Below are 25,085 nucleotides of genomic sequence, written 5' to 3'. Positions count from 1 at the left end.
GGGAGAAAGTGAAAGTGTTCAGAACCGATCATGGAGGAGAGTTCTTATCAAAGGAATTCACGAAGTACTGTGAAGAAACTGGGCTAGAGAGACAGTCGATGTCTCCCTACTCTCCACAGCAAAATGGAGTAGTAGAGAGACGTAATCGGACTGTATTGGAGATGGTGAGGTGCAACTTAAAGACAATGTTCGTGCCCAATGCATTGTGGGGAGAAGCTGTATCATACTCTATTTATGTCTTGAACAGAGCTCACACGAAAGCCTTGAAGGATATGACTCCGTATGAAGCATGGTCTGGGAGAAAGCCACATATAGCGCATCTCAGGGTGTTCGGTTGTATAGCTCACATGAAAATTGTCAAAGGGAATTTGAAGAAACTAGAAGATAAAAGTATGCCCCTGGTCCATCTTGGAATTGAAAAAGGCTCGAAAGCATACATGCTTCTGGACCCAGATTCAGGGCAAGTTTACGTGATTCGAGATGTCGTATTCGAAGAAAATCGAAATTGGCTGTGGGAGAAAAGTCAAAAGATCAAAGCGACACCAGGTGTATCCTTTATAGTTGAAGGCTTCGACCTTGATGATGGCTTCTATGAAGATGAAGGCGAATGGGACGGTGAAGGAGAATGGGTCCCTGATACTCCAGATCAGCAAATTGGGTCATCATCGTCTAATTGGGCCGACAGTGTGCAGTCCAATGTATCGGGTCAATCACAATCAAGCCCACTGGGTAGTCCGATACCCTCAAATACCTCAGTCGCACAGAATTCTCCCATTACGATCGCCTCATCGACTCAATCAGCGACTCCGAGCACCGCTTCTAACTCGGCGGGTGGTGGTGCTCCAAAGCGATTCAGGTTACTAACAGACCTGTACGAAAGCACCGATGAAATTCATATACCACCTGAAGAACTAATGCTGATTCGAAACGATGGAGAACCCACATCGTACCAGGAGGCCAGTAGGAAAAAGGAATGGCGAGATGCAATGGATGCAAAATTAGCATCGATCGAAAGAAACAACACGTGGAGCCTGGTCGATCTTCCAAAGAATCGTAAGGCTATTGGCTTGAAGTGGGTCTTCAAATTAAAAAAGGATCCAAGTGGAAAAGTTGTCAAGCACAAAGCCAGGATTGTAGCGAAGGGGTACGTCCAAAGGCACGGGATCGATTATGATGAGGTATTTGCCCCAGTGGCCAGAATCGACACAATTCGCCTCATCCTAGCCCTAGCAGGCTCAAATGGGTGGAAGGTTCACCATCTGGATGTCAAATCAGCATTCTTAAATGGAAGCCTGGTAGAGGAGGTTTACGTTAGTCAACCTGATGGCTATCAGAAGAAAGGCCAAGCTCACAAGGTGTATAAGCTATCCAAATCCCTTTACGGGCTCAAACAAGCTCCTAGGGCTTGGAATGCTTGCCTGGATCGACATCTAAAGAATATTGGCTTCACAAGGTGTGCCCATGAGTACTCAGTCTACACCAAGAGGTATGAGGGGAATACCTTAATTGTAGGAGTGTATGTAGATGACCTACTTGTGACAGGAAGCCGCCCTAAAAGTGTCCAAATGTTCAAAAAGGACATGAATACCAAGTTTGAAATGAGTGATTTGCGTCTCTTGACTCATTACTTGGGAATTGAAGTGAACCAAAAAGGAGATGGGATTACCCTGAAATAGGAGTCATATGCAAAAAACTTGCTTATCAAACAAGGTATGCAAGATTGTAATCCCACAAAGACCCCTATGGAACACAAGCTCAAGCTCCGGAAAGAAGATGAATCTGAATTGGTGAACCCCACAAAGTATCGAAGTATAGTTGGTGGGCTGAGGTATTTAACTCATACCAGGCCAGATATAACCTTTGCTGTGGGAATTGTAAGTCGATTCATGGAGAAGCCAATTGTGAATCACTTACAAGCAGTAAAGAGTATTTTAAGGTATATAAAGGGCACTCTGGATTTTGGCTTGAAGTACTTAAAAGGAGAGGGACCAGTCACACTAAAAGGGTATACAGACAGTGACTTAGCAAATGACGTCAATAATCGGAAGAGCACTGGTGGCATGACATTCTATGTGAATGAAAATCTGATCACGTGGGCATCACAGAAGCAAAGATGTGTGGCTCTCTCCACTTGTGAAGCTGAATTCATGGCTGCCACAATGGCAGCCTGTCAAGGGATTTGGCTAAGGAGACTACTAAGTGAAGTAACCGGGAAAAAGATACCACCTGTTCAGCTGAAAGTTGATAACAAATCAGCACTCGATTTGATGAAGAACCCAGTCTTCCATGGCAGAAGCAAGCATATAGACATTCGCTTCCACTTCATCCGAGAATGTGTTGAGAATGGGGACATTTCAGTCACTCATGTCTGTAGCAAGGAACAATAAGCTGATGTTCTGACCAAGTCACTGGGAAGATTGAAGTTTGAGGAGATGCGAAGTCTCCTTGGAGTAGTGAAGGTATGATTTCTGAATTAAGGAGTAAAATGTTAGTGTAATTCAGAAATTGATATTATTTTAGTCACGTGTTTGAGTTTCTTTTGAATAAATCAAAGCGATGTGGGCTGTAGAGTTCGGGTCTTATGCCACTAGGGGTAGTTGCAGTCTTTTTAGCATTTCTTGAGTTTAAATAGCTTAGCAGTATGTACGTTGAGGTCATCACCTCCTGACTTCAATTCAGTAAAGAAAAGCTTCCAGCTTTAAGTATTGTGCTCTGTTTTTGTTTTGTTACTGTTTCATTGCCACAGGCTTGTGAAAAGCCAACATGTCCGACCATCCAGTGTACCTGAAATAGTATTTTTAAGGGAAAAGGGGTAAGCACAAAGCTTAGTGAATTCCACACATACACAGTATCATATCATATAATCCTTATCCTTATACACGAATACAATCGACATCAAACACATAGCCACACATGCATGTCAAAGAACGAATCAGTAACAGACATACTCCTACTGGGACACATTGGATAGGCCCGATCCCCCTTGCTCAGTACATCGAGCCCTTGGGACACATTGGCTAAGCCCGATCCCCCGAACCCGAACCCATTGGGACACATTGCCCATGCCCGATCCCCCTTGCTCAGTTTGTCGAGCCTTTAGGACATATTGGCTACGCCCGATCCCCACTCGGATGCGCCGAGTCCTACCATGCATAATACTCAATATGTGAGGGGAAACCACTAGACTCTACCCCTCCTAGTACTACCCGCATAAACAACACATAGCACACACGAGCTAACGTAAAGAGAATATAACACAACACAGTGTAGTGAAGAACTCACCTCCAAAAACAAAGCAACCTCCAAAGCAACCCGAAACTCACTCACACCTGCTTTCCCTTCACACTTCCTAATAATAATAAATTCAACTGGTTTTAGTTATTAAATTGCCTTAATTATGAATATAACTAATGGGTGAATTTTCCAGATTTCTACATAAAAATTAGGGTCTGTTCAGGACCTTTTTTCACTTCCCTAAACTTCATATTTTTCAAAATTGTATCATATGCTGATATATTAGTTTCTTATATTTAAAAGTAGTACTTACACGCCTCCATAAGATTTTTCTACGATTTATGGCGAATTTTACAAAACTGCCTCGCATAACAGTCAAATCCGGACCGGTCTGGGTAAATGGTCATTTTAATTCAAGTTATGTGTATTTCTGGGCTTTGGTCAAAACAAATGAAATGCATAGGACTCAAAAACGAAACTCTAGGATTTGGTTTCGACTAAAAAGGGTTTTCCACGACCAAGATATGATTTTTCAAAGAGAGGGACGGATTAGGGAAAAATCCTGAAATCACAGCTTTGGCTTTTTAGGGTTAATTAGCTTCTTAACCCATTAAGACCCAATCCAAAATGACTTATAGCCAGGAAAATGCGTCCTTAACAGGAGTGACAAATCATTGAGTCCAAGTAATCATCCCAACTTCAGTTATGACTCAAGGCGTAAAATTTTTAATGAGGAACGAAAGTATAATGCCCCTTTTGTTAACATTATGAAGTTAGGGTTTGGTTTCTCAAAAAACTCTAGCTTCTCCATGTTGAAACCCAACCACCCATGGCCACCCTAGCACAGTGGCTATTGGTAAACGTGAATGGCAGCCATGGACAAGGCCATTGTGATTCTCGGCTATACCCTAAAACGAACAAAAGAGAAGAACAAGAAAGGAATTCAATCATTCACCTTGTCACAAACGATCCTCCATTGATTCCTCCTTCTTGCTTGGCCTTTCTACCCTTCCTTCTTCCTTGGATCGACACCCACTGTAGCCTCCTTCTCGATCAAGAAAATTCCCGCTCTCTTTCTCTTTCTCGGCAAGGGCAATCACGACCCACACACACATTTAAACTAGGTTTTTGGGTGTAGATTTTGGGCTTCTAAGGCTTGGTATGTAAATAACTTAATGATAATCCGTATTTTAATAAATGAATAGTTTTAATCTCATTTTGCCAATTGTTACTCTAGTACAACTCATCATTAATATTATGGCATGTGTCATGTAGATATATTAGGCAACTCATTTCAAAATTCAAATTTATATTTTCTAATTATATATTAAATTTGAAGTTATAATAACTTTAAAAATTTGATATATCTTTTAATTAATAATTTATTTAAAATGATTTAAACTAATTGATTAATAATTATAAAATTTTATTATGAAAGTTTAATTAATTACATAACACGTGGTTCCCACATGTTATAAACTAGTAACAATAATAATAATGGACGAGGGCTGCAAATCAAGAGAACCAACAAAGCTTTATTCATGTCAAAGATATGGACTAAGTTTCATATTTTTCAATATTAACCCTCAGGTTTTCCATATTGGCATAATAGCCGCTCAAAACAAATTTTCTCGCAATATAAGGTTTTTAAGTAATTTCCATCCCTCTTTTGAAAAATAATCACAAATCCCTCAATAACTAAATTCTTATAAAACAATCATTTTTTTATTTTATTTATACTTATAATCCTTTATTAAATATTTGACAGAAAACAGGGTGTTACAAATGTTGACGAAAATAAGGGGAGAATGAGATGGTTCTCGGTGGTTGGCATCCAGCTTCGGTGGTGGTTTAAAACCGAGAAAAGAGAGAAATGAAGAGGTATGGAGTGTGAGGGATGTTTGGCTGTGAATTTGTGATGAAATGAAGAGGCCAAGGGTCTCTATTTATAGTGTTAAACAAGCCTTAAGGGTAGCCAAGCTCCATGCTTTGATGGCTAGTCAAACACACTAACACCACCATGCTTGTACATGGAAGCAATAGTGTAGTCAAAGAGGTAAGGTCCAAAAACGATTGTATCTTTTGCAGACGAGCTCCGTTTTGGACATTGTTTATATTTTCGGACTCAGGTGAACATGTACTACAAGTCTAGAGTGTTTTCTTCGCTCACAACTGCTTAGTATGAAATTTCAGTTTTTCAAACGCATTAACTAGGGTTACAGTTTGAGCTGCATGATTTGTTGAGATTCTTTACAATTAGATGTAAGATACCATCTGATATCTTATTTTAATTGTATGACACTATTTATTCTTCAAAATATGCATTAATGCTCAATAGGTTAGGTTATAAAGAGGTTTATGGTGAACTGACTGTCTATAGTCTTAGACCTAAATTCTGAGATGTCACATTACCTCCCCGTTAAAGGAATTTTGTCCCAAAATTATTTCATTCTAGATTATTTTGTTCCACTGGTGGAGGGAGCACCGCTAAATAGTTTCAGGTACTTCTGTTTCTTTTGATCTTCGCGTTCCTAAGTAAACTCTAGCCGTCTACGAGAGTTCCATCAGACTTTTACTATAGTAAGCAATTTTGTTTAAGGCTTTTGGATTTTCGATCCACGAGCTCCACTGGTTCCTCCACAAAGTGAAGTTTAGTGTTGACCTAAATCTCTTCGAGAGTAATAACAAGGTTCTCATAAGAGAGACACTTCTTGAGCTTACACACATGGAAGGTATCGTGAAATTTGTTGAGTTCTTGAGGGAAGTTGAGTTTGTAAGCCACCGGACCAATCCTTTCCAAGATTTCAAAAGGTTCGATGTAATATGGATTTAGTTTACCTTGTTTTCCAAATGTAATGAGAACTTTCCATGGTGAGACCTTTAGTAGGACATGGTCTCCTAATTTGAATTCTAGGGGTTTACATCTCACGTCAGCATAACGTTTGTGGCAACTACGTGTTTCCTTTAATTGTTCCTTTATCTTCCGTTGTTCATGAATGATTTTAGGAATAGTAAGTAGAGTATCTCCAACATGCTTTCTAGCTAGTTGAGCATCTTTAACTTTTGCCCAACATATCGGAGAACGAAGTTTACGTCCGTATAAGGCCTCGAATGGAGCAGCCTTTATTCTAGAGTGATAACTATTGTTGTATGAAAACTCAACTAGCAGTAAGTGGGTATCACATGCATTACCGAAGTCTATCCCACAAGCATGGAGCATGTCTTCCAAAGTTTGTATTATTCTTTCACTCTGTCCATCCGTTTGAGGATGATATGCAGTACTCATGTCTAGTTTGGTTCCTAGGGACCACTGCAATGATTGCCAAAATCTGGAAGTGAATCTATTATCTCGGTACAAGATAATAGATATTGGCACACTGAGTAGTCTGGATATTTCCTTGAGATAGACCCTGGCAATTTTCTCCATCTTGTTAGTTTCTTTGATGGCTAGGAAATGGGTGGACTTGGTCAAATGGTCAACCACCACCCAAATGGTGTCGTAAGCGCTTGAGGTTCTTGGCTACTTTGTTATGACGTCCATGGTTATCTGTTCACATTTCCATTCTGGGATTGATGGTTGTTGTAGTATACCTGATGAGAATTGAAGATATTATTAATAGGAGTTCAACGATAAAAAGACGGTCGGAAAATGAGTCCGTATGTAGAAGTTATGAATTTTACATGGTCGTTAACAATGTAATCTTCTCAGACCGTTAAATTTAAAATCGGTCAAGAATTAGCCAATGGGGTTAAAAGGAAAGCTGTAGATCTTGTCAATACCTACGCATGGATATATATGTATATATATATATATATATATATATATATATATATATATATATATATATATATATATATAGTCAAAAATGGAACTTGTATGCGAAAGTTATGAATTTTTTAAAATTGGTTATTTTACCTGCATCCGGTGCCACGTGTCAACAACAGGCTTCGCCTTGGTGCCTACCCAAGACTCACAACGTGAGATGCATGTGTCATGACATGAGAGGCCCCCAGACAACCTATAAATAGAGGCGTAAATCACCTCATTTCTTCACACCTTCACCCTTCTTTCTCTCCCAACACTTCAAAACTATCTCTCCCCTTCCCATGTACTTCCTAAGTGCTAGAGGCGAGTCCCGAAGCTCCATAAGGCTCTGATAAAAAGAGCTTTCACCTCGGAAGTTTGGCCCTCGCAGAGCCCGGTTCCTAGCTAAACCCTCTTATAAGTAAGTTATGCTTACCCTACTTTAAATATAGCTTATGTTTCAGTTCAATATCGTTATTATGAACCTATACATAATATATGTATTATAAACTATAACAAAAGAAAGTTATAATATCTTTTAACTACTTGCGGTACGGGGAATCTGGTTTGAAGGGCCGCATAGGGTTGTTGGATTTCAGAACTGTTATAATGCCAAAATGGTCCTAACCTCCGATGTTTCATGTATGGCCCCTGTCTATACATAGTGGTTGAAAAGTATTGTTTAATACTTATAAAACGATATCGTTCGTAAATAGTCGCAATAAATATTAGACTAAAATCTAGCCGTAATGATACTAGGTTTCGTTGAAGGAAAATAGATTTGTTAGAAGTGAAGCGATACCCGAGTTTGGAATCATCAATTTAACAAGTGATTGCATAGTTGCTTTCAACTTACACATAGATATGAAGTATTTAATATAAACTACGTGATATGTGTGCTTGATATTTATGTTGGATGAACAAAATATACATGTTTTATTTGATTTACACTGTATATGTACTTTATACCTATAACTATGATGGGTAAAGATAAGTAGATGAAATGGATGATGAGCGATGAATTAAAATGACGAGAGGCCTCGATGTTTAAGTTGACTTATTCATCTAGTGGAGTATCGATGACGACCACGGACTATTCTAGACAGTCTAGTGGAACGCTAGCACGCTCGCAACCTGTAGGTGATTGTGAACGATATGTTCATTGGTGTACTCCATCCCCCTCATGGTTTCCTTACAGACATATATTGCTGAGGAATCCCCTAAGCAGTATTGTCATCCCGATTATGATCCTTAGGCTAGGTCCCTTAATTTAGATGCTTTAGGGACAGAGAGTGAGGATAATGGGAATAGGTAATCGGGTTGATTGATCTAATGAAATTAATAAACTTAATTATTGTGGGTTGAAAACCCTATGTGCTTACCAGGCTCCCAAGCCTGACCCACTCAGTTTCTTGTATTACAGGTAGTGGCACAAGAGCATAGATGCGATGATCTGATGATGGATTATGGATTATAGGCCAGTAGAAATAAATAGAATGTTGTAAGGCATATGTTGTTTCAGTTTATTGTTTTGATCTGTATTAACAATGACATCCCGAGGTTTTTAATATAATGAAAATAATTTACTTCGGAAATGCTTTGATAAATTCTTTATCATATTTTTGGGAACAAATTCCGCAACATATTTTTCAAAAGTATATTATGATTTTTAAATAAAGCATAAACAAATTGGTCTTTTCTGGCCGAGAAATTGGGGATGTCACAGTTGGTATCAGCGCATTAATTTAAGCGAATTAGGAATTTGTAGGATTTCTAGACTCAAACTTAGAATGCTAATCAATGATTGTGAGATGAGTGTCTGCTATATTTTAGACACAAGCACTAGCTTATTTTACTAAAGATGCCTAAATTGCTTTTATGTGCTAAATGATTTATGTTATAGCTATAAAGATGCCTTATATGCTATTATTTGATCGGATCTATGGTATGTTGCCAACCGGATCTGGAAACTTTATGTGTTCAGAATTCTAAACGTATAATTATGGTATTAGAACTAGCATGTAAGTTTTCAAAGTGACAAGGAGGATTAAACGTCAATCGTAAACAAAGATTTGAAATCACCTACTTTGGTCTATAGACCGACATGGAGAGAACCCGAAACGGATTCGGAAATGCTAATGTTAACCAGCGGCCTGTGATTAAGCATACACCAGAGGTAGCAGTTGCACCCGAGCCAGTCACTATGGCAGGAGTACAAGTAATGATTCAAATGATGTTGGATCGCCAGATGGAAGAGACAAGGCATCTACTTCAACATAATAGGGATGAACCTACTGTGCCTGTTGAACAGTCCGAACTGAATGAGGGAAAGTCATAAAAAGGAAACTATAGTAGAACCGTTGGCTAAGCTAAACCGCCAGTGGTTGAAGGAATAACCAAGATGGAGGGATTGACAGGGATGGGCCTTTGTATAAGAACTTCTTGGGTGCCAAATCACCAAGCCTTTCGGTAAACCCAAATACAGCGGAGATTATGGATTGTATCTCTGAGATGGAAATGGTGTTTGAAAGGTTCAACTGCAGTAACAAGCAGAAAACCGTCTTCGCAGTCAGACAACTAAAGACCGGAGTTTTAAGTAGGTGGAAGTTATTGGCAGATACAATGCCATGAGAAGAAGCCCTGAGGATCTCTTGAGAAGAATTCATGGAGCAGTTGAATATGTAATACTACTCGGAAGTGGATCTGATAGACCTAAAAAACAAGTTCCAGAACCTGAAGAAAGGGAAGATGAGTGTTGATGACTATGCCACTGCATTCACTAAGACGATGAAGTTATTCCCCTACTTGGTGCCTACCGAACTCGCCAAGATAGAAAAGTTGGCTAATGTATTGCCATCGGATTTTGGCCTAACAGTCAAAATGGCAAGCACTTTGAAGATAGCCGTTAGAGCAACTAAGAATATCGAGACCCAGTTAGGGGAGAAAGGTCTGGAGAGGGCCTAGTTAGGAGAAAAAAGGAAGTTTGATGGATCTTAAAGGTCCAACAAGAAGAGAAAGTTCTCGAAGTCTGGTTTGAAGAAGTTTGGAGGAGGAAGAGGAGGCAAAGCAAGATGGTGTGAGAAGTGAAAAAAGAAGCACTTTGGAAAGTGTGGCGAGGAAGTCACTTGTTTTAAATGTGGAAAGTCTAGGCATTACGCCAACGAGTGCACATTCAACAAGAAGGTGTGTTTCGGATGTAATGAAGAAGGGCATATTTCTAGGGACTGTCCGAAGAAGAAAGAGGCATCAATGCCTAATGTTCCGCCGAGGCCAAAGGCAAGAGCATTCCAGATGACCCTGGAAGCAGCAAAGGATGCAACAGATGTCGCTTCAGGTACCTTTCACGTAAATGGATTTCCTGCCAATATATTGTTTGATCCGGGAGAAAATTACTCCTTTATATCGCACAAATTGGGTAGAAGACTAGCATTGCCTGTAGATAAACTTGATAATACTCTAGTTGTAGGAGTTACTAGTGGCAAATTCATACCTGTTAGCAATTGCATTAAAAACATCATCATCGACTTGAACGAGAATAAATTCCACGAGGAGTTGTTACCCATTGAGTTGAACGGTTTCGACATCGTACTGGGAATGGATGGACTTAGTGCAAATGATGCCGAAATACTATGCAAGAAGAAGATGGTGAGAGAAAACTCACATGGAAAAGAGTTATTTATGGTGTACGGGGACAAACACAGATTAAATTCTTGAATCATTTCCCTGATGAAAGCCAGAAAATGTTACTCCAAAGTATGCACATCATACTTGGCATTTGTGATTGATGCAAAGACGGAGAAGAAAGAGATACAAAGAATACCAGTGGTGTGTGACTATTCGGAAGTCTTTTCTCAAGATCTTCCTAAATTACCCGTGATAGACAACTGGAGTTTCGAATGGACTTGTTGCGAGGATCAACACCAATAGCGAAAGCACCATATCGGTTAGCACCAACAGAGATGACGGGGCTTATGATGAAACTTCATGAGTTGTTGGACACCGGTTTCATTAGACCTAGTTCATCTCCCTGGGGAGCTCCGATGTTATTCGTAAAGAAGAAGGATGGAAGCATGAGGATGTGCGTAGATTATAGAGAGATGAACAAGGCAACGACGAAAAATAAGTATCCATTGCCAAGGATTGTTGACCTGTTCGATCAGCTACAAGGTTCGATCTATTTCTCAAAGTTCGATCTTAGGTTAGGATATAATAAGCTAAAGGTCAGAGAACAGGATATTGAGAAGACCGCATTCAAAACGAGATACGAACACTGTGAGTTATTGGTTTTTTCATTTGGACTAACTAATGCTCTACCAACATTTATGGATTTGATGAATAGGATTTGTAAACCATTCCTCAATAAATCCGTGATAGTTTTCATAGACGACATTCTGATTTACTTAAAGATCCAGCAGGAGCATGGCAAGCACCTGCGAGCAGCATTAGAAGTTCTAAAGAAGGAGAAACTGTATGCAAATTTCTCCAAATGTGATTTCTGGATTCGAGAAGTCCAATTCTTGGGTCATGTGGTTAACAAAGTGGGTATAATCGTTGACCCAGCAGAGATTAAAGTTGTGATGAAATGGGAATGACCAAAAAGTCCCACCAATATTCGAAGCTTTCTGGGATTAGCTGGATATTACCGAAGGTTTATCCAAGGCTTTTCTTCGATAGCTGCTCCTTTGACAGGGTTGACCCATAGAGGAGCTACATATATATGGAGTGAGAAGCATTCGAGAAATTAAATAAGAATTTGTGTTAAGCATCAATTCTTTCTTTACCTGATGGAGTTGAAGACTTTACAGTCTATAGCGATGCATCTGGAGTTAGGTTAGGTTGTGTTTTGACCCACAGAGATAAAGTGATAGCATATGCATCTTGACAACTGAAAGATCACGAAAAGAACTAGCTCACTCATGATATGGAGTTGGCAGCGGCAATATTCGCATTAAAGATATGGAAGCATTATCTTTATGCCAAAAAGTGCAAGCTCTTCACTGATCATAAAAGTCTCCAGTATCTCTTTGATCAAAAGGAATTGAATATGAGGCAACGATGTTGGCTAGAGTTGCTCAAGGATTACGACTGTGGGATACTTTACCACCCTGGTAAAGCAAATGTCGTAGCTGATGCTCTAAGTCGAAAAGTAAAATAGGAAATAAAAAAGGGCAAGAGAATTAAGAATAGAAGTTGTCTCAACAATTGTGGAAAGCATTAAGAAAGCTCAGGAAAAAGCTTTGGAGAAAAATCACCGAAAGGAAGAACATTTAGGAAAAACGTTGTAATTCAGTACAAATAGTCAATGATTAAAGGTATTCCAAGATAGGATTTGGGTCCCTAAAATGGGAGGAATAAGAGATCTTCTGATGGAAGAAGTTCACAAGACACTGTACTCGATTCATCCCGAGAGAACTAAGATCTATAGGGATCTGAAACCTTACTACTGGTGGCCGAAGATGAAGCTCGATGTTGCAAAGTATGTGGTAGAGTGTGTAACATGTGCGAGAGTTAAAGCACACCATCAAAAACCGTGTGGGAGTTTAGAACCTTTACTTATACCCATGGGTAAACGGGAAGAAATCACCATGGATTTTGTGACGAAACTGTCCAGGACGAAGAACGGTCACGACATGATTTGGGTAGTCGTGGATCGGTTCACTAAGAGTGTACACTTCATAGCAGCCAATGAAAGATGGTTTATGGATTAGCTTGCAAATGCTTACATGAAGGAGGTAGTAAGACTTCACGGTGTATCTTTAATAATTGTATCAGATCATGATAGTCATTTCAAAACAAGGTTTTGGAGGAATATACAAGAGGAAATGGGTATGAAGTTGTGTTTAAGTACAGCCTACCATCCGCAGATTGATGGTCAGAGCGAAAGAACGATTCAAACATTGGAAGATATGTTAAGAGCATGAACACTAGAATTTCAAGGTAACTCAGATGAGCGTTTACCCCTGGTAGAGTTTTCCTATAACAATAGTTACCATTCGAGCATTAAGATGGCACCTTATCAAGCTTTGTACGGACAAACGTTTCGTACGCCGTCTTGTTGGCTTGAGGACAGAGAAAAGCATATTATGGGCCCCGAAATAGTCCATCAAACTGCTGAAAAGCTAAAAGTGATTAGAGAAAGGATGTTAGCATCTTAAGATCACCAAAAGAGCTATGCTGATAAGAAGCGACGGCCAATGACATTTGAAGTTGGAGATTCGGTATTGCTTAAAGTCTCACCGTGGAAGGGACTTATAAGATTTGGAAAGAGAGGAAGGTTGAGTCCAAGGTTTGTTGGACCATTCAAGGTTCTTCATAGGATTGGGAACCAAGCTTACAAGCTGGAATTTCCAGAAGAAGTAGATGGTATTCATAACACTTTCCATGTGTGTTATTTGAGGGAGTTCACGAGAGAAGTTCCAAATATAATTCCACTTTCGGAGTTAAGGATGGATGAAAATAAGAGACTAATCGAAGAGCCTGAGGCAATTCTTGACCATAAGACGAAGAAATTACAACGCAAGATGGTCAACTTAGTGCTTGTGTAATGGAAACATATGAATGGACCGAACCTCACCTGGGAAATAGAGAGTGAGATGATGAGTCGCTATCCACATGTTGATGCATGATTTGGGGACATAATCATCCTAAGAAGGAGAGAATTTTAACTCTTGTGTTTCTGGCTAAGCATTAGTATGATGATGTAATATTTACGGTAAACAATTATAACCTATTTTGAAGTAATAAAGAGGAATTATTTGATTATTATGTTATTTATGTGATTTAGTTTTCATTATATTTGCTTATAACGACGTAATCAAATAATAATAAAAATAAGCATCAAAAATAAAATAATAGATAGACCCAATATCTATATAGAAAGTTGAAGTATTCGTAACAAGGATTTCGGGGATATACGGAACGTTAAAATCCGACTTATAACGAAGAAGTTATGGTATGTCGAAGTTTTGCGACAAAATCGGCACGACGATGTGTATCGTAAAAAGTGAGTTTGCGATAAACTACTTTTTAGCCTTAGCAATGTAAACTAAAGTCGTAGTATGCGTTAAACCGAGAGCGTGCATAAAAAGAACGTCCAAATATGACTTCATATGAGGAAGTTATGATTTTTTCTAAGATTTAGTGTAGCAGTGCACAAACCGAAAATCGAATTTTAGATTGATCGGTTTCTAGCCGACACAACCTAAATGAGAATTAAATATCTCATTAATAGGAGTTCAACGATAAAAAGACAATAGAAAACGGAGTACATATGTAGAAGTTATGAATTTTACACAGTCGTTAACAGTGTAATCTTCTCAGACTGTTAAATTAAAAATTGGTCAAGAATTAGCCAACAAGGTCAAACAGAAAATTATAGATCTTGTCAATACCCACGTGTTGATATAAAGAACGTCAAAAACAGAGCTTATATGCCAAAGTTATGAATTTTTTAAAATTGGTTGTTTTACCTGAGTCTGGTGCCACGTGTCAGCACCAGGCTTCGCCTTGGTGCCTACGCAAGACTCACAACGTGAGAGGCATGTCTCAGAACGTGAGAGGCCCCCAGACAGCCTATAAATAGAGGTATAAATCACCTCATCTCTTCACACCTTCACCCTTCTTTCTCTCTCAACACTCCAAAACTATCCCTCCCCTTCCCTAGTACTTCCTAAGTGCTAGAGGCGAGTCTCGGTGCTCCAAAAGACTCCGAGAAGAAGAGCTTTCAGCTCGTATGTTCGGCCCCCGCAGATCCCGCTTCCTAGCCAAACCTTCTTATAAGTATGTTATGCTTACCCTACTTTAAGTATAGCTTATGTTTAAGTTTAATATCGTTACTATAAACCTATAAACAATATATGTATTATAAAATATAATATACAAAGTGTTATTATAATATCTTTTAACTACTTGCGGTACGGAGAATCTGGTTTGAAGGGCCGCATAGGGTTGTAGGATTTCAGAAGTGCTATAATGCCAAAATGGTCCTGCCCTCTGGTGTTTCATGTCTGCCCCCTATCTGTACATAGTGGTTGAAAAGTATTGTTTAACACTTATAAAACTATATTGTTCATAAATAGTCGCAATAAATATCAGACTAAAATCTAGTGGTAATGATACTAGGTTTCGTCGAAGGAAAATAGAATTGTTAGAAGCGAAGCGCTGCCCGAGTTGGGAATAATCATTTTAACAAGTGAGTGCATAGTTACTTTCAACTTAAACATAGATATGAAGTATTTAATATAAACTACGTGCTATGTGTGCATATTATCTGTGTTCTTGATATCTATGCTGGATGAAAAAAATATACATGTTTTATTGGATTTAAACTGTATATGTACTTTATGCCTATAATTATGACGGGTAAAGATGGGTAGATGAAATAGATGATGAGCGATGAATTAAAATGATGAGAGGCCTCGATGTTTAAGCTGACTTAGTCATCTAGTGGAGTATAGATGACGACCACAGACTATTCTAGTCAGTCTAGTGGAACGTTGGCAGGCTCGCAACCTGTAGGTGTTTGTGAACGATGTGTTCACCGGTGTACTCCATCCCCCACATGGTTGCCTTACTGACATATATTGTTGAGGAATCCCCTAAGCAGTATTGCCATCCCGATGATGATACTTAGGCTAAGTCCCTTAATTTAGATGTTTTAGGGACAGAAACTGAGGATAACCGGAATGTGTAATCAGGTTGATTGATCTGATGAAATTAATAAGCTTAATTATTGTGGGTTGAAAACCCTATGTGCTCGCAAGGCTCCCAAGCCTAACCTACTCAGTTTCTTGTATTACAGGTAGTAACACAAGAGCATAGATGCGATGATCTGATAAGGGATTATGGATTATAGGCCAGTCGAAATAAATATAATGTTGTAAGGCGTATATAGTTTCAGTTTATGCTTTTTATATGTATTAACAATGACATCCCGAGGTTTTTAATATAATGAAAATACGTTTCTTCAGAAATGCTTTGATAAATTCTTTATCATATTTTTGGGAACAAATTCCGCAACATATTTTTCAAAAGTATACTCTGATTTTCAAATAAAGCATAAGCAAATCGATCTTTTTTGGCAGAGAAATTAGGGATGTTACAGGTCGAACTGTTTGTCCATTCCTCATAGGTTTTCTTCTATGATATTTTCAGGTTTGAGTGCTTCCAGCTGAGCGTCTCGAATTCGGGTGGTGAGATTGGATTAGATTGTTAAGTTTAGAGCCTTTATATGAAGTGGATCTGCTCGTTCTTTCTTGCTTAAAGCGTCTACTACGACATTTTCTTTACCAGGATGATAATGAATTTCGCATTTGTAATCATTTAGCAATTCGACCCACCTTTGTTGTCTCGTGTTGACCTCCTTCTGATCGAAGATGTGTTGAAGGCTTTTGTGGGCGGTGAACATGACACAGTTCCTTCCGTATAGGTAGTGTCTCCAAAGTTGTAAGGAAAACACTATAGCTCCTAATTCTAAGTTGTAGGTACTGTAGTTAGTCTCGTTTGACTTAAGTTGTCTAGATATGTATGCAATGATTTTATTCCTTTGCATCAATACGGATCCTAACCCTTAGTGAGAAGCGTTCCAGAATAATACAAAGTCTTTTGTTCCCGGTGGAAGAGATAAAATTAGTGCATTGCACAACAATTGTTTCAGTTTATGGAAGACAAACTCTTATCTGTCTGTCAAATCGAACTTCTTGTCTCTATGGGTTAGAGTGGGAGAGGCTTGACTATTTTGGATAAATTTTCGATGAATCTTTGGTAATAGCCCGCAAGTCTTTGGAATCTTTGGTAATACTTTATGTTGCACATGAACGTTGGCTTGAAGGCAGCCGCCTCCCTTGAGGGTTTCTTTTCAGCGGATATAGCCATCTGTATTTCATCTTCTACAATGAGGTGGTAGGTATTTCCTAGGTTGGGAATCAAATTTATAGCGAGGATTTTAGTCCTGATGATAGCGAACTCACTATCAAGACTCATGAGGAACTTGTAAAGTTTTTCTTTGTCTTTGATTTGGCTCTTGCTTTTTCCAATGTCACATGTGCAGCTGTTGCATGTGCATCTAGGAGTTGGTAGTGTAGCCTACATCTCATCCCAGATCCCTCGAAGTTTTGTGTAGTAAGCTGAGATAGAAGATCCATTCTGATGAGTTTGCAGTCAATGTATGTTTCAACTCGTAAGCCTTAGGGGCACTTTCTTTTCCAAATCTTTCAAAGAGATTTGACCATATTTATGAAGTGGTGTTTGTGTACTTCACGCTAGTTCTGATCTCCTTCTCCATAGTCTTCGTGATCCAACCTTTTACCATGACATCACATTGCATCCAAGACATATAATATGTTGAGTTATTTTCAGGTTTTTTGAATCGAGCCATCAATGAACCCTACTTTGTTATTGGCGAAGAGAAAGTCCATCATCTCTTGGGACCGATCAACATAATTGTTTTCGGTGAGGGCGTCATTGGCATGCATCTATTTTGGGTAGTCAAAAGGATAAATGTAGAGAGGTGAGTTGGTGTCTGAGTGTGGTAACAACATTCTTGTTAGAGGATTCAGCATTGCCGGCCATGATTACCGGCTAGGGTTGATGCGGATTAGGGTTGGATTATATCCCGCTCTGATACCATGAGAAAATCGGTAGAGCAAGATATGGTTTTCACTATGTTTCATTAATTAACGATAATTACAAAGCAGCTATATAAAAGTCTAAGCAAAGGATAAAGCATAGATCCTAAACAATATAGGGAATAATGTAGAAGATAAATATGGGAATAAAAATATGTCCACTATTCTTTTTGTAATTTCACAGTGTTCACACTCTAACGACCAAATTTGTCATTTTAATATCAAATAATATATGCTCACTCTAACGACCATATTTGTCATTTTAATATCGACAATATATGTCAACGCTCTAACAACCATATTTGTAATTTTAATATTATAACCATAAATTTTGGAAAGTCTTAAAAGATTATAAGTTTAGATTCGATTTGATCTGAATTGATTAGGTTAATGCAACTTGGTTCTTTTTTAACCCAAAAACTTCACCCATGAGTATTAATAACTGGGTAATTGGTTGTATATATATAAGGAACGGTGGGATTCATTCATTCACTCATCAAAAGGTGAGATTTTGATGTAATGACATCTTTCTTCTATTTATCGCAATAACATAAAATTTTATTATTTCTTTTATATATAAATTCTATAATAGTTGATTTCATGCTTGGATGTCACGTCTTATTTAATATTTTCAACAAACATTAAAGAAACGCTTGCATGTTTTATTCTACATTTTCCGTGTGAATTAATATGATGTGAAATGAACCTTATACGTGGTGTGCTTGTGATCAATGTACATGCAGGAGGTACACATAAACAAGGGATCATACAAAATTTGGTGAGTCTTCAACTCAAAACAGGTACTCATAAAGCTTTATAAACTTTCTATATATATATATATATATATATATATATATATATATATATATATATATATATATATATATATATATATATATATAGATCCGGTAAGAAGGAAATTTTTGGTTGGAAGGTAAAAGTTTTTTTTCTATATATTTTTTTGACGAACAAAATAAATGAATCACTAGATGATTCATTTGTAAGATGATTCACAAGAAAAATTTCCCAAAAAAATATCTTTACGATTCATTTTTAAGTAAAATTAAAAAAAAATCACTTTTATGACAATTTTAGTCAATAACAACAAAATCATTGTATAAATGAATCATCGAGATGTTTTTTTTGAGAATTTTTTCTTGTGAATCATCTTACAAATGAATCATCTAATGATTCATTTTGTTTGTTCGCGAAAAAATATGTAGAAAAAAACTTCTTATCTTCCTACCAAAAAATTTCTTCTTATTTGATCTTGACTCTATATATATATATATATATATATATATATATATATATATATATATATATATATATATATATATATATATAATTAAAGTATAAAGTAGCTAGCCATTTTTTTTTATGTTTATTTATATTTTGTTGCAGTTTACAAATTATTATTTAACTACCATTGATTTTCTTTTGATTTATTTGTATTCTTTGTCAAATAGAGTATTCATATCGGTAACATAGAATAAAAACGAAATAATAAATAAATGCGTAGATTTCTTTCTTGTCGGACTGTATTTCCACAAAAAAAAAGATTAATATACTTTAAAGAGAAATTAAATATCTTCCTACCTTTTGATCATACCAATCCTCCTACCCATTTAAATGATGACATGTTTCATATTAGTATCCTAAAATATCATTAAATCTCATTAAATTAGAATTAAATGTTACACATGTCACGATTTCATTGGATAGGAGGATATGTAGGAACAAAAAGTAGTATATATATATATATATATATATATATATATATATATATATATATATATATATATATATATATATATATATATATATCCCTAATTAAAGTATAAAGAAGCTAGCCATTTTTTTTATGTTTATTTATATTTTGTTGCAGTTTACAAATTATTATTTAACTATCATTGGTTTTCTTTTGATTTATTTGTATTCTTTGTCAAATAGAGTATTCATATCGGTAACATAGAATAAAAACGAAATAATAAATAAATGCGTAGATTTCTTTCTTGTCGGACTGTATTTCCACAAAAAAAAAAGATTAATATACTTTAAAGAGAAATTAAATATCCTCCTACCTTTTGATCCTACCAATCCGTCTACCCATTTAAATGATGACATGTTTCATATTAGTATTCTAAAATATCATTAAATTTCATTAAATTAGCATTAAATGTTACACATGTCACGATTTCATTGGATAAGAGATATGTAGGAACAAAAAGTAGGAGAATATTTAATTTCTCTACTTTAAAACTTTAAATGGATGTCATCTCTCTAAGGCCGGATGGACACATTAAACTGCACCGTCTCTGCATTGAGGTGCGGAAAGGGAGTGGGGATAGAGACTCCACATTTTCTTTTCTGTTTTGATTGGTTAACTTTTTCTTTTTTATTTTTTTGGTTTTTTAATATTTATTAAATTATATACATATTAAAAAATTAAAAAAATATACATCTAAATTTATGGTTTTTTATTCCCTACAAAATGAATATAATATTTGTATGAAATATATTATTTAAAAAAATGAAAAAGAAGTGAAATATCATTCTCATACACCCTGAGTTTTGATGAAGGAAAGAAAAGTAAGGGAAAGACCGACACACAAAATGTAAGGGATCCTTTCCATACATACCTTCGTGTCTAAGTAACATCAAGAGTGTGTTTCCTCTTTCACATATCGTGCATCTATCTACTTATCTACATAAAGCTATTAAACAACAAGAAACATCGTCTTTGCGTCAATATGTAAGCACTTTTCTTCAATTTGCATATTAAATTTTCTTTTCCCGCTATTTAAAATCCTGTGGGTTGTGTCATATTAATTCTAATACTTCTATAATAATCAAGACTAATCAGATTTTTATCATTTTACTACCAGGGAGAATATATCATTGTAGTCGGCTCTTTTTTCAGTTAGAAAATCCATGATTAACAATATTGCGAAAGTACATTTTGTCGACATCGCTCATTTTTCTCATATATTTTCAACACCTACGTATTTAGTAATGTTTTTTCTCTGTTAACTTAACCAAGTACGATGTCTAGGTCTTTTCATGTGAACTCATATCTTCCTTTAAGCTTACTTTTATTGTAAAAATTATTTCATTTTCAACGCCTATGCGCAAGACTATAGCTCACCATTTTTAGCCGATGGAAAATAATTTTCTAATAAAGCGATTCTAATATATGTTTCAATTCTCTAATGGATCTCCTTAATATTGTATTTTTGGTATCTGCTTTGTTTGATCTCCTAAAGGATTCTTTCACTTTTAACTCTTATGCACAAGACTAAGTCTCACCATTTTTAGTCTATAGCAAATATTTTTCTAACAAAGAGTTTCTAATATTGTCCTTCCGCAAATTACATAACATCAAAGCTTTATAGGGTTGAAATATTGCAAAAGGAAAGTGACTCCATGTAACCCACTCAATATCCAAGATTTGATTATTGCATTATACATTAGTGTCCAACCCCGTTTCTAACATTGTGTGTATTTTTTTTGTGTTTTTGTTATTGTTAAAAGATGCTAATGTGACACAACTGCAAATAGTTGGAATCAAGTTAAATGAGTATAAATATTTAAATGAATAGTCATTATATTTCATATAATGTAGGTTTGACTTGAAAGCATTATGGTTGGGAAAAAGGCTATTGGTATTGACCTTGGAACAACATATTCTTGTGTGGCTGTTTGGCAACATGAGCAAGTTGAGATCATACCCAATGAGCAAGGTAATAGGATGATGCCATCTTGTGTTTGTTTCAACGAAGTCAGCCGTCTAGTTGGTGAAAGTGCTAAGAACCAGATGATTATGAACCCCACCAACACAATTTATGGTTTGTATTTTATTGTCTTTTGTTATAGGCAGTTTGAGTTTATAAAAGTGTCTTTATTCACAATTGATTATTACATACTTGAATTTTCAGATGCAAAACGATTGATCGGAAGGAGATTTCATGATGCCAAGGTTCAGGAAGACATGAAGTTATGGCCTTTTAAAGTTATAAAAGGGACTAACGACATACCAAAGATTGTAGTTGCATACAATGGTGAAACGAAGGAGTTTTTTGCAGAGGAAATTTCATCCATGGTTCTTGTGAAACTGAAAGAAGTTGCAGAGGCATACCTTGGTGAAACGGTGACAAATGCAGTCATCACAGTGCCAGCTTATTTTGATGATTCCCAACGCCAAGCCACAATAGATGCTGGTCTTGCTGCTGGACTTAATGTTCTACAAATAATCAATGAACCTACAGCTGCTGCAATTGCTTATGGATTCGACATGAAAACTGATATAACTCATGACACAAATGTGCTCATCTTTGATTTGGGTGGTGGAACATTTGATCTATCTCTTGTCACCATTAATAACAATGGTAAGATAACTGTGAAAACTGTTACCGGTGACACTCACTTAGGTGGTCAGGACTTTGATTACGCAATGGTGGACCATTTAATGATGCAATTCAACCAAAGGCAGAATACAGACATGAGTGGGAACATAAAAGCAATGGGGCGTTTGAGGGTAGCTTGTGAAAAAGCAAAACGAGCACTCTCTTCAACTACTGAAACTACTATCGAAATTGATTTTTTGCATCAGGGTATTGATTTTTCTATGGGAATAACTCGTGCAAAATTTGAAGATCTTAATGAGTATTTATTTAGTAGGTGCATACAGTTGGTGGAGAAATGTTTGGGTGACGCTGAAATGAATCAGAAAGATGTAAATGAGGTAATTCTTGTTGGTGGGTCAACTAGGATACCTAAAATACAACAAATGTTGAAAGACTTCTTCAATGGGAAAGAGCTTTCTATGAATATCTGTAATGATGAAGTGGTTGCATATGGTGCAGCAGTTCTTGCTGCAAAGTTAAATGGTGAAATGAATCAAAAAGTGAACAACTTAGTGTTGTTGGATGTCGTCCCTCTTTCACTTGGTGTAAGTATTCATGATGGCTCTTCATCTATTATAATCAAAAGAAATTCCCCAATACCAGTCAAACAGGAAAGAATCTATGTTACAAGCGTGGATAACCAAAGTGCTATTACTTTTGATGTCTATCAAGGTGAGAGAAGTAGAGCTATGGACAATAACTGGTTGGGGAAATTCCAAGTTGCAGTACCAGTTGCACTAAAGGGTGAGTCAAGGGTAAATGTGGTCTTTGAAGTTGATGTTAATGGTATTTTAAATTGCTCGGCTGAGGAGTTAACCACTGACCTAAAGAAAAAGATTACAATCAGCAATGACAAACAGAGACTTTCAAAGGAAGAGATCGAAAAAATGCTGAAAGATGCTGAAAAGTACAAACTTGATGATAAGGAGTATAAGAAGAAGGTTTTTGCACATAATGCGTTGGAGGAATACGTTTACGACGTGAACGCCAAAATCAAAAGCATAGGAAGTATTGATAACACAAAGATCCCAAAGGAAGATTTGGGAAAAATGGAAAATGTGATAGAGAGCGCAAGCCATGTTCTTGATCTAAGCAAGCTTGCAGATGTTGATATGTATGAGAAAACACTAAATGAGCTGGAAAAGGTATGTGCTCCAATCATTGCCCAACTTGAGAAGTAAGATTAATTTGTCTATGGTGGAAAATGAGTGGTATTGTGGTAGTATTGCTTTTCTTATAAGCTATGGGCTTGTTTTTATTTTTCAATAAGAGTTGGACATTGGTTCAAAATTAAGCAATGAATTTGATTTGATCATGTCTGTATGAATGAGATTTATTTCTTTTTTCTTTTTCAAGTGTGTAACGTATGAATTTGATTTGATCATGAGTGATACTGTCATGTATGTCACGTACAAATTGATCATGTGTGTATGATATTGATTGTTGAGTATGAATCCACAGAAATGTTGAGTGTGAATCCACAGAAATGTTGAGTGTGAATCCACAGAAAAGCTGGTCAAAAATGGCAGGAACAATGTGAAGTTGTGAAGCCACAATTGTTGAATGAAGACCCAGTTGTGTTTTTTTGACTACTTGTGATTTCCATCTCTATATAAGAGATTATTCTGTATTTGTAACATTTGTATCTAGTGTAAGTCCCTAATCTGCTTGTGTATCAATCAGATCCGTTTGATGGTGCGGAATCCCAATCAAACGGATGATGTCAGATAAAAAAGAAGAGAAGAGGAAGAAGAATATGATGAATCTTGTATAGTATTGATTAGAATGAAGATCTGGATACAAGATTCACACACACTAACACACACTCTCTTCTCTCTCTCTTTCTCTCTCTAGAACACCTTCAAATGCACACACTTAAGCTCCTCTAGTGTTCATCCATCTACTCCTCACCCCTTACACTTGTATTTATACATAAGAAACATGGGCTTGGTGAACATGGGCCGTAAATGGGTTTACGACCGTAAACCTGTTTACGGTCGTAAACACAACCGTAAACACCCATTGGACCGTAAACAGGTTTTACGGCCGTAAACTTGTTTACGGCCGTAAACACCGAGCAGTTTACGGTTCCAGACATAAAATTACATTTTCCTAGAAAAGCAAAGTATAAACCATATTTTTGACCCAACAATCTCCCCCTTGGTTTATAGCTTTCTTTTCTTTTCTCAAATGACCCAACAAGCTCCCCCTAAAAAGTAGCTGGCTTTCTTGATAATCTTCATTAGGAGCTTTGGCTTCAGCTTTAATCTTCGAATTCTTCACAGCATCAAGATGAACATATGAATCTTCCATGAATGACTTCATCTTGAGCAGTTGGGCTTTTCTTCAGAATTTGGCTTTGAACGCACGTTGGGTGAGGAGGCTTCTTGTACTGATTCTTGAAAGATAGCGCTTTCAGCTTGAGAATCTTTAGAGAGAACATCAGAGAGAACAAATCTTCTGGATCACTTCAGCAGGTTCATAGATAGCAGCGGACTGATTGAGGAGGCTTCAATGCAATCCGTCACATAATCTTCAATTTCAGCTTCACTTTGCTTCTGGGGTTGAAAGATTGAATTTTAAAGAATAATCTTCATTTCTTGCTCTTTCGAATGAGAATTCTTCGATGCTCACGGATGAAGCCTTGGCTCAGAAATCTTCAACACAAACTCCATGAGTCTTATCTATACCTGAAATCACTTTTCAAGACAAAACAAGACTAAAAGAAAACTTTAGCACACAATATTTTTGGATTTTTCATATTTTCTGAAAAAGAAATAAAACAGAGATAACACTATTTTTGGATTTTTAATTTTCTGATTTTTGTTTGGTTTTTAAATTTTTAATTCTCCCCTAATATTTAAATTAGAAGAAACTATGAACAAATTTAACAAAAATAAAATGATATCTAACTTTAAGAGTGATTTGGGATCAAAGTTTTTAGACAGCCATAATCTACTTGTCGGTACCTTTCATCTTCACGTCTTTGTCTGGTCGATCGCCGGTATTGTTGTC

General features: G+C 36.8%; 1 protein-coding gene and 1 pseudogene across 5 annotated transcripts; both read left to right on the top strand.

Moving 5' to 3' along the window:
• The first annotated feature begins 1,742 nt into the window (after positions 1 to 1,742).
• On the top strand, positions 1,743 to 2,387 carry LOC145124331 (secreted RxLR effector protein 161 pseudogene; annotated as a pseudogene).
• Positions 2,388 to 18,405: 16,018 nt separating this feature from the next.
• Positions 18,406 to 23,547, top strand: LOC145161614 (heat shock cognate 70 kDa protein-like). Of its 5 annotated transcripts, none has more exons than XM_079081189.1 (4): positions 18,406 to 18,464; positions 20,248 to 20,419; positions 21,290 to 21,512; positions 21,603 to 23,547. In XM_079081189.1, exons 3-4 carry the CDS (start codon positions 21,308 to 21,310, stop codon positions 23,249 to 23,251), a joined length of 1,854 nt encoding a protein of 617 aa, XP_078937315.1. In that variant the 5' UTR covers positions 18,406 to 18,464; positions 20,248 to 20,419; positions 21,290 to 21,307; the 3' UTR covers positions 23,252 to 23,547. The 5 variants fall into 5 exon arrangements, with proteins under 5 accessions (XP_078937315.1, XP_078937307.1, XP_078937299.1 ...); XM_079081181.1 differs by having other exon boundaries at positions 18,408 to 18,464; positions 20,253 to 20,419; XM_079081198.1 differs by having other exon boundaries at positions 18,424 to 18,442; positions 20,253 to 20,419.
• The last annotated feature ends 1,538 nt before the right edge of the window (positions 23,548 to 25,085 follow it).

This window comes from Lactuca virosa, chromosome 1 (assembly GCF_052849685.1).
Source record: "Lactuca virosa cultivar CGN04683 chromosome 1, Lactuca_virosa_CGN04683_v6, whole genome shotgun sequence".
Classification (NCBI taxonomy): Eukaryota; Viridiplantae; Streptophyta; class Magnoliopsida; order Asterales; family Asteraceae; genus Lactuca; species Lactuca virosa.
This window is presented reverse-complemented; position numbering and strand designations above follow the sequence as displayed.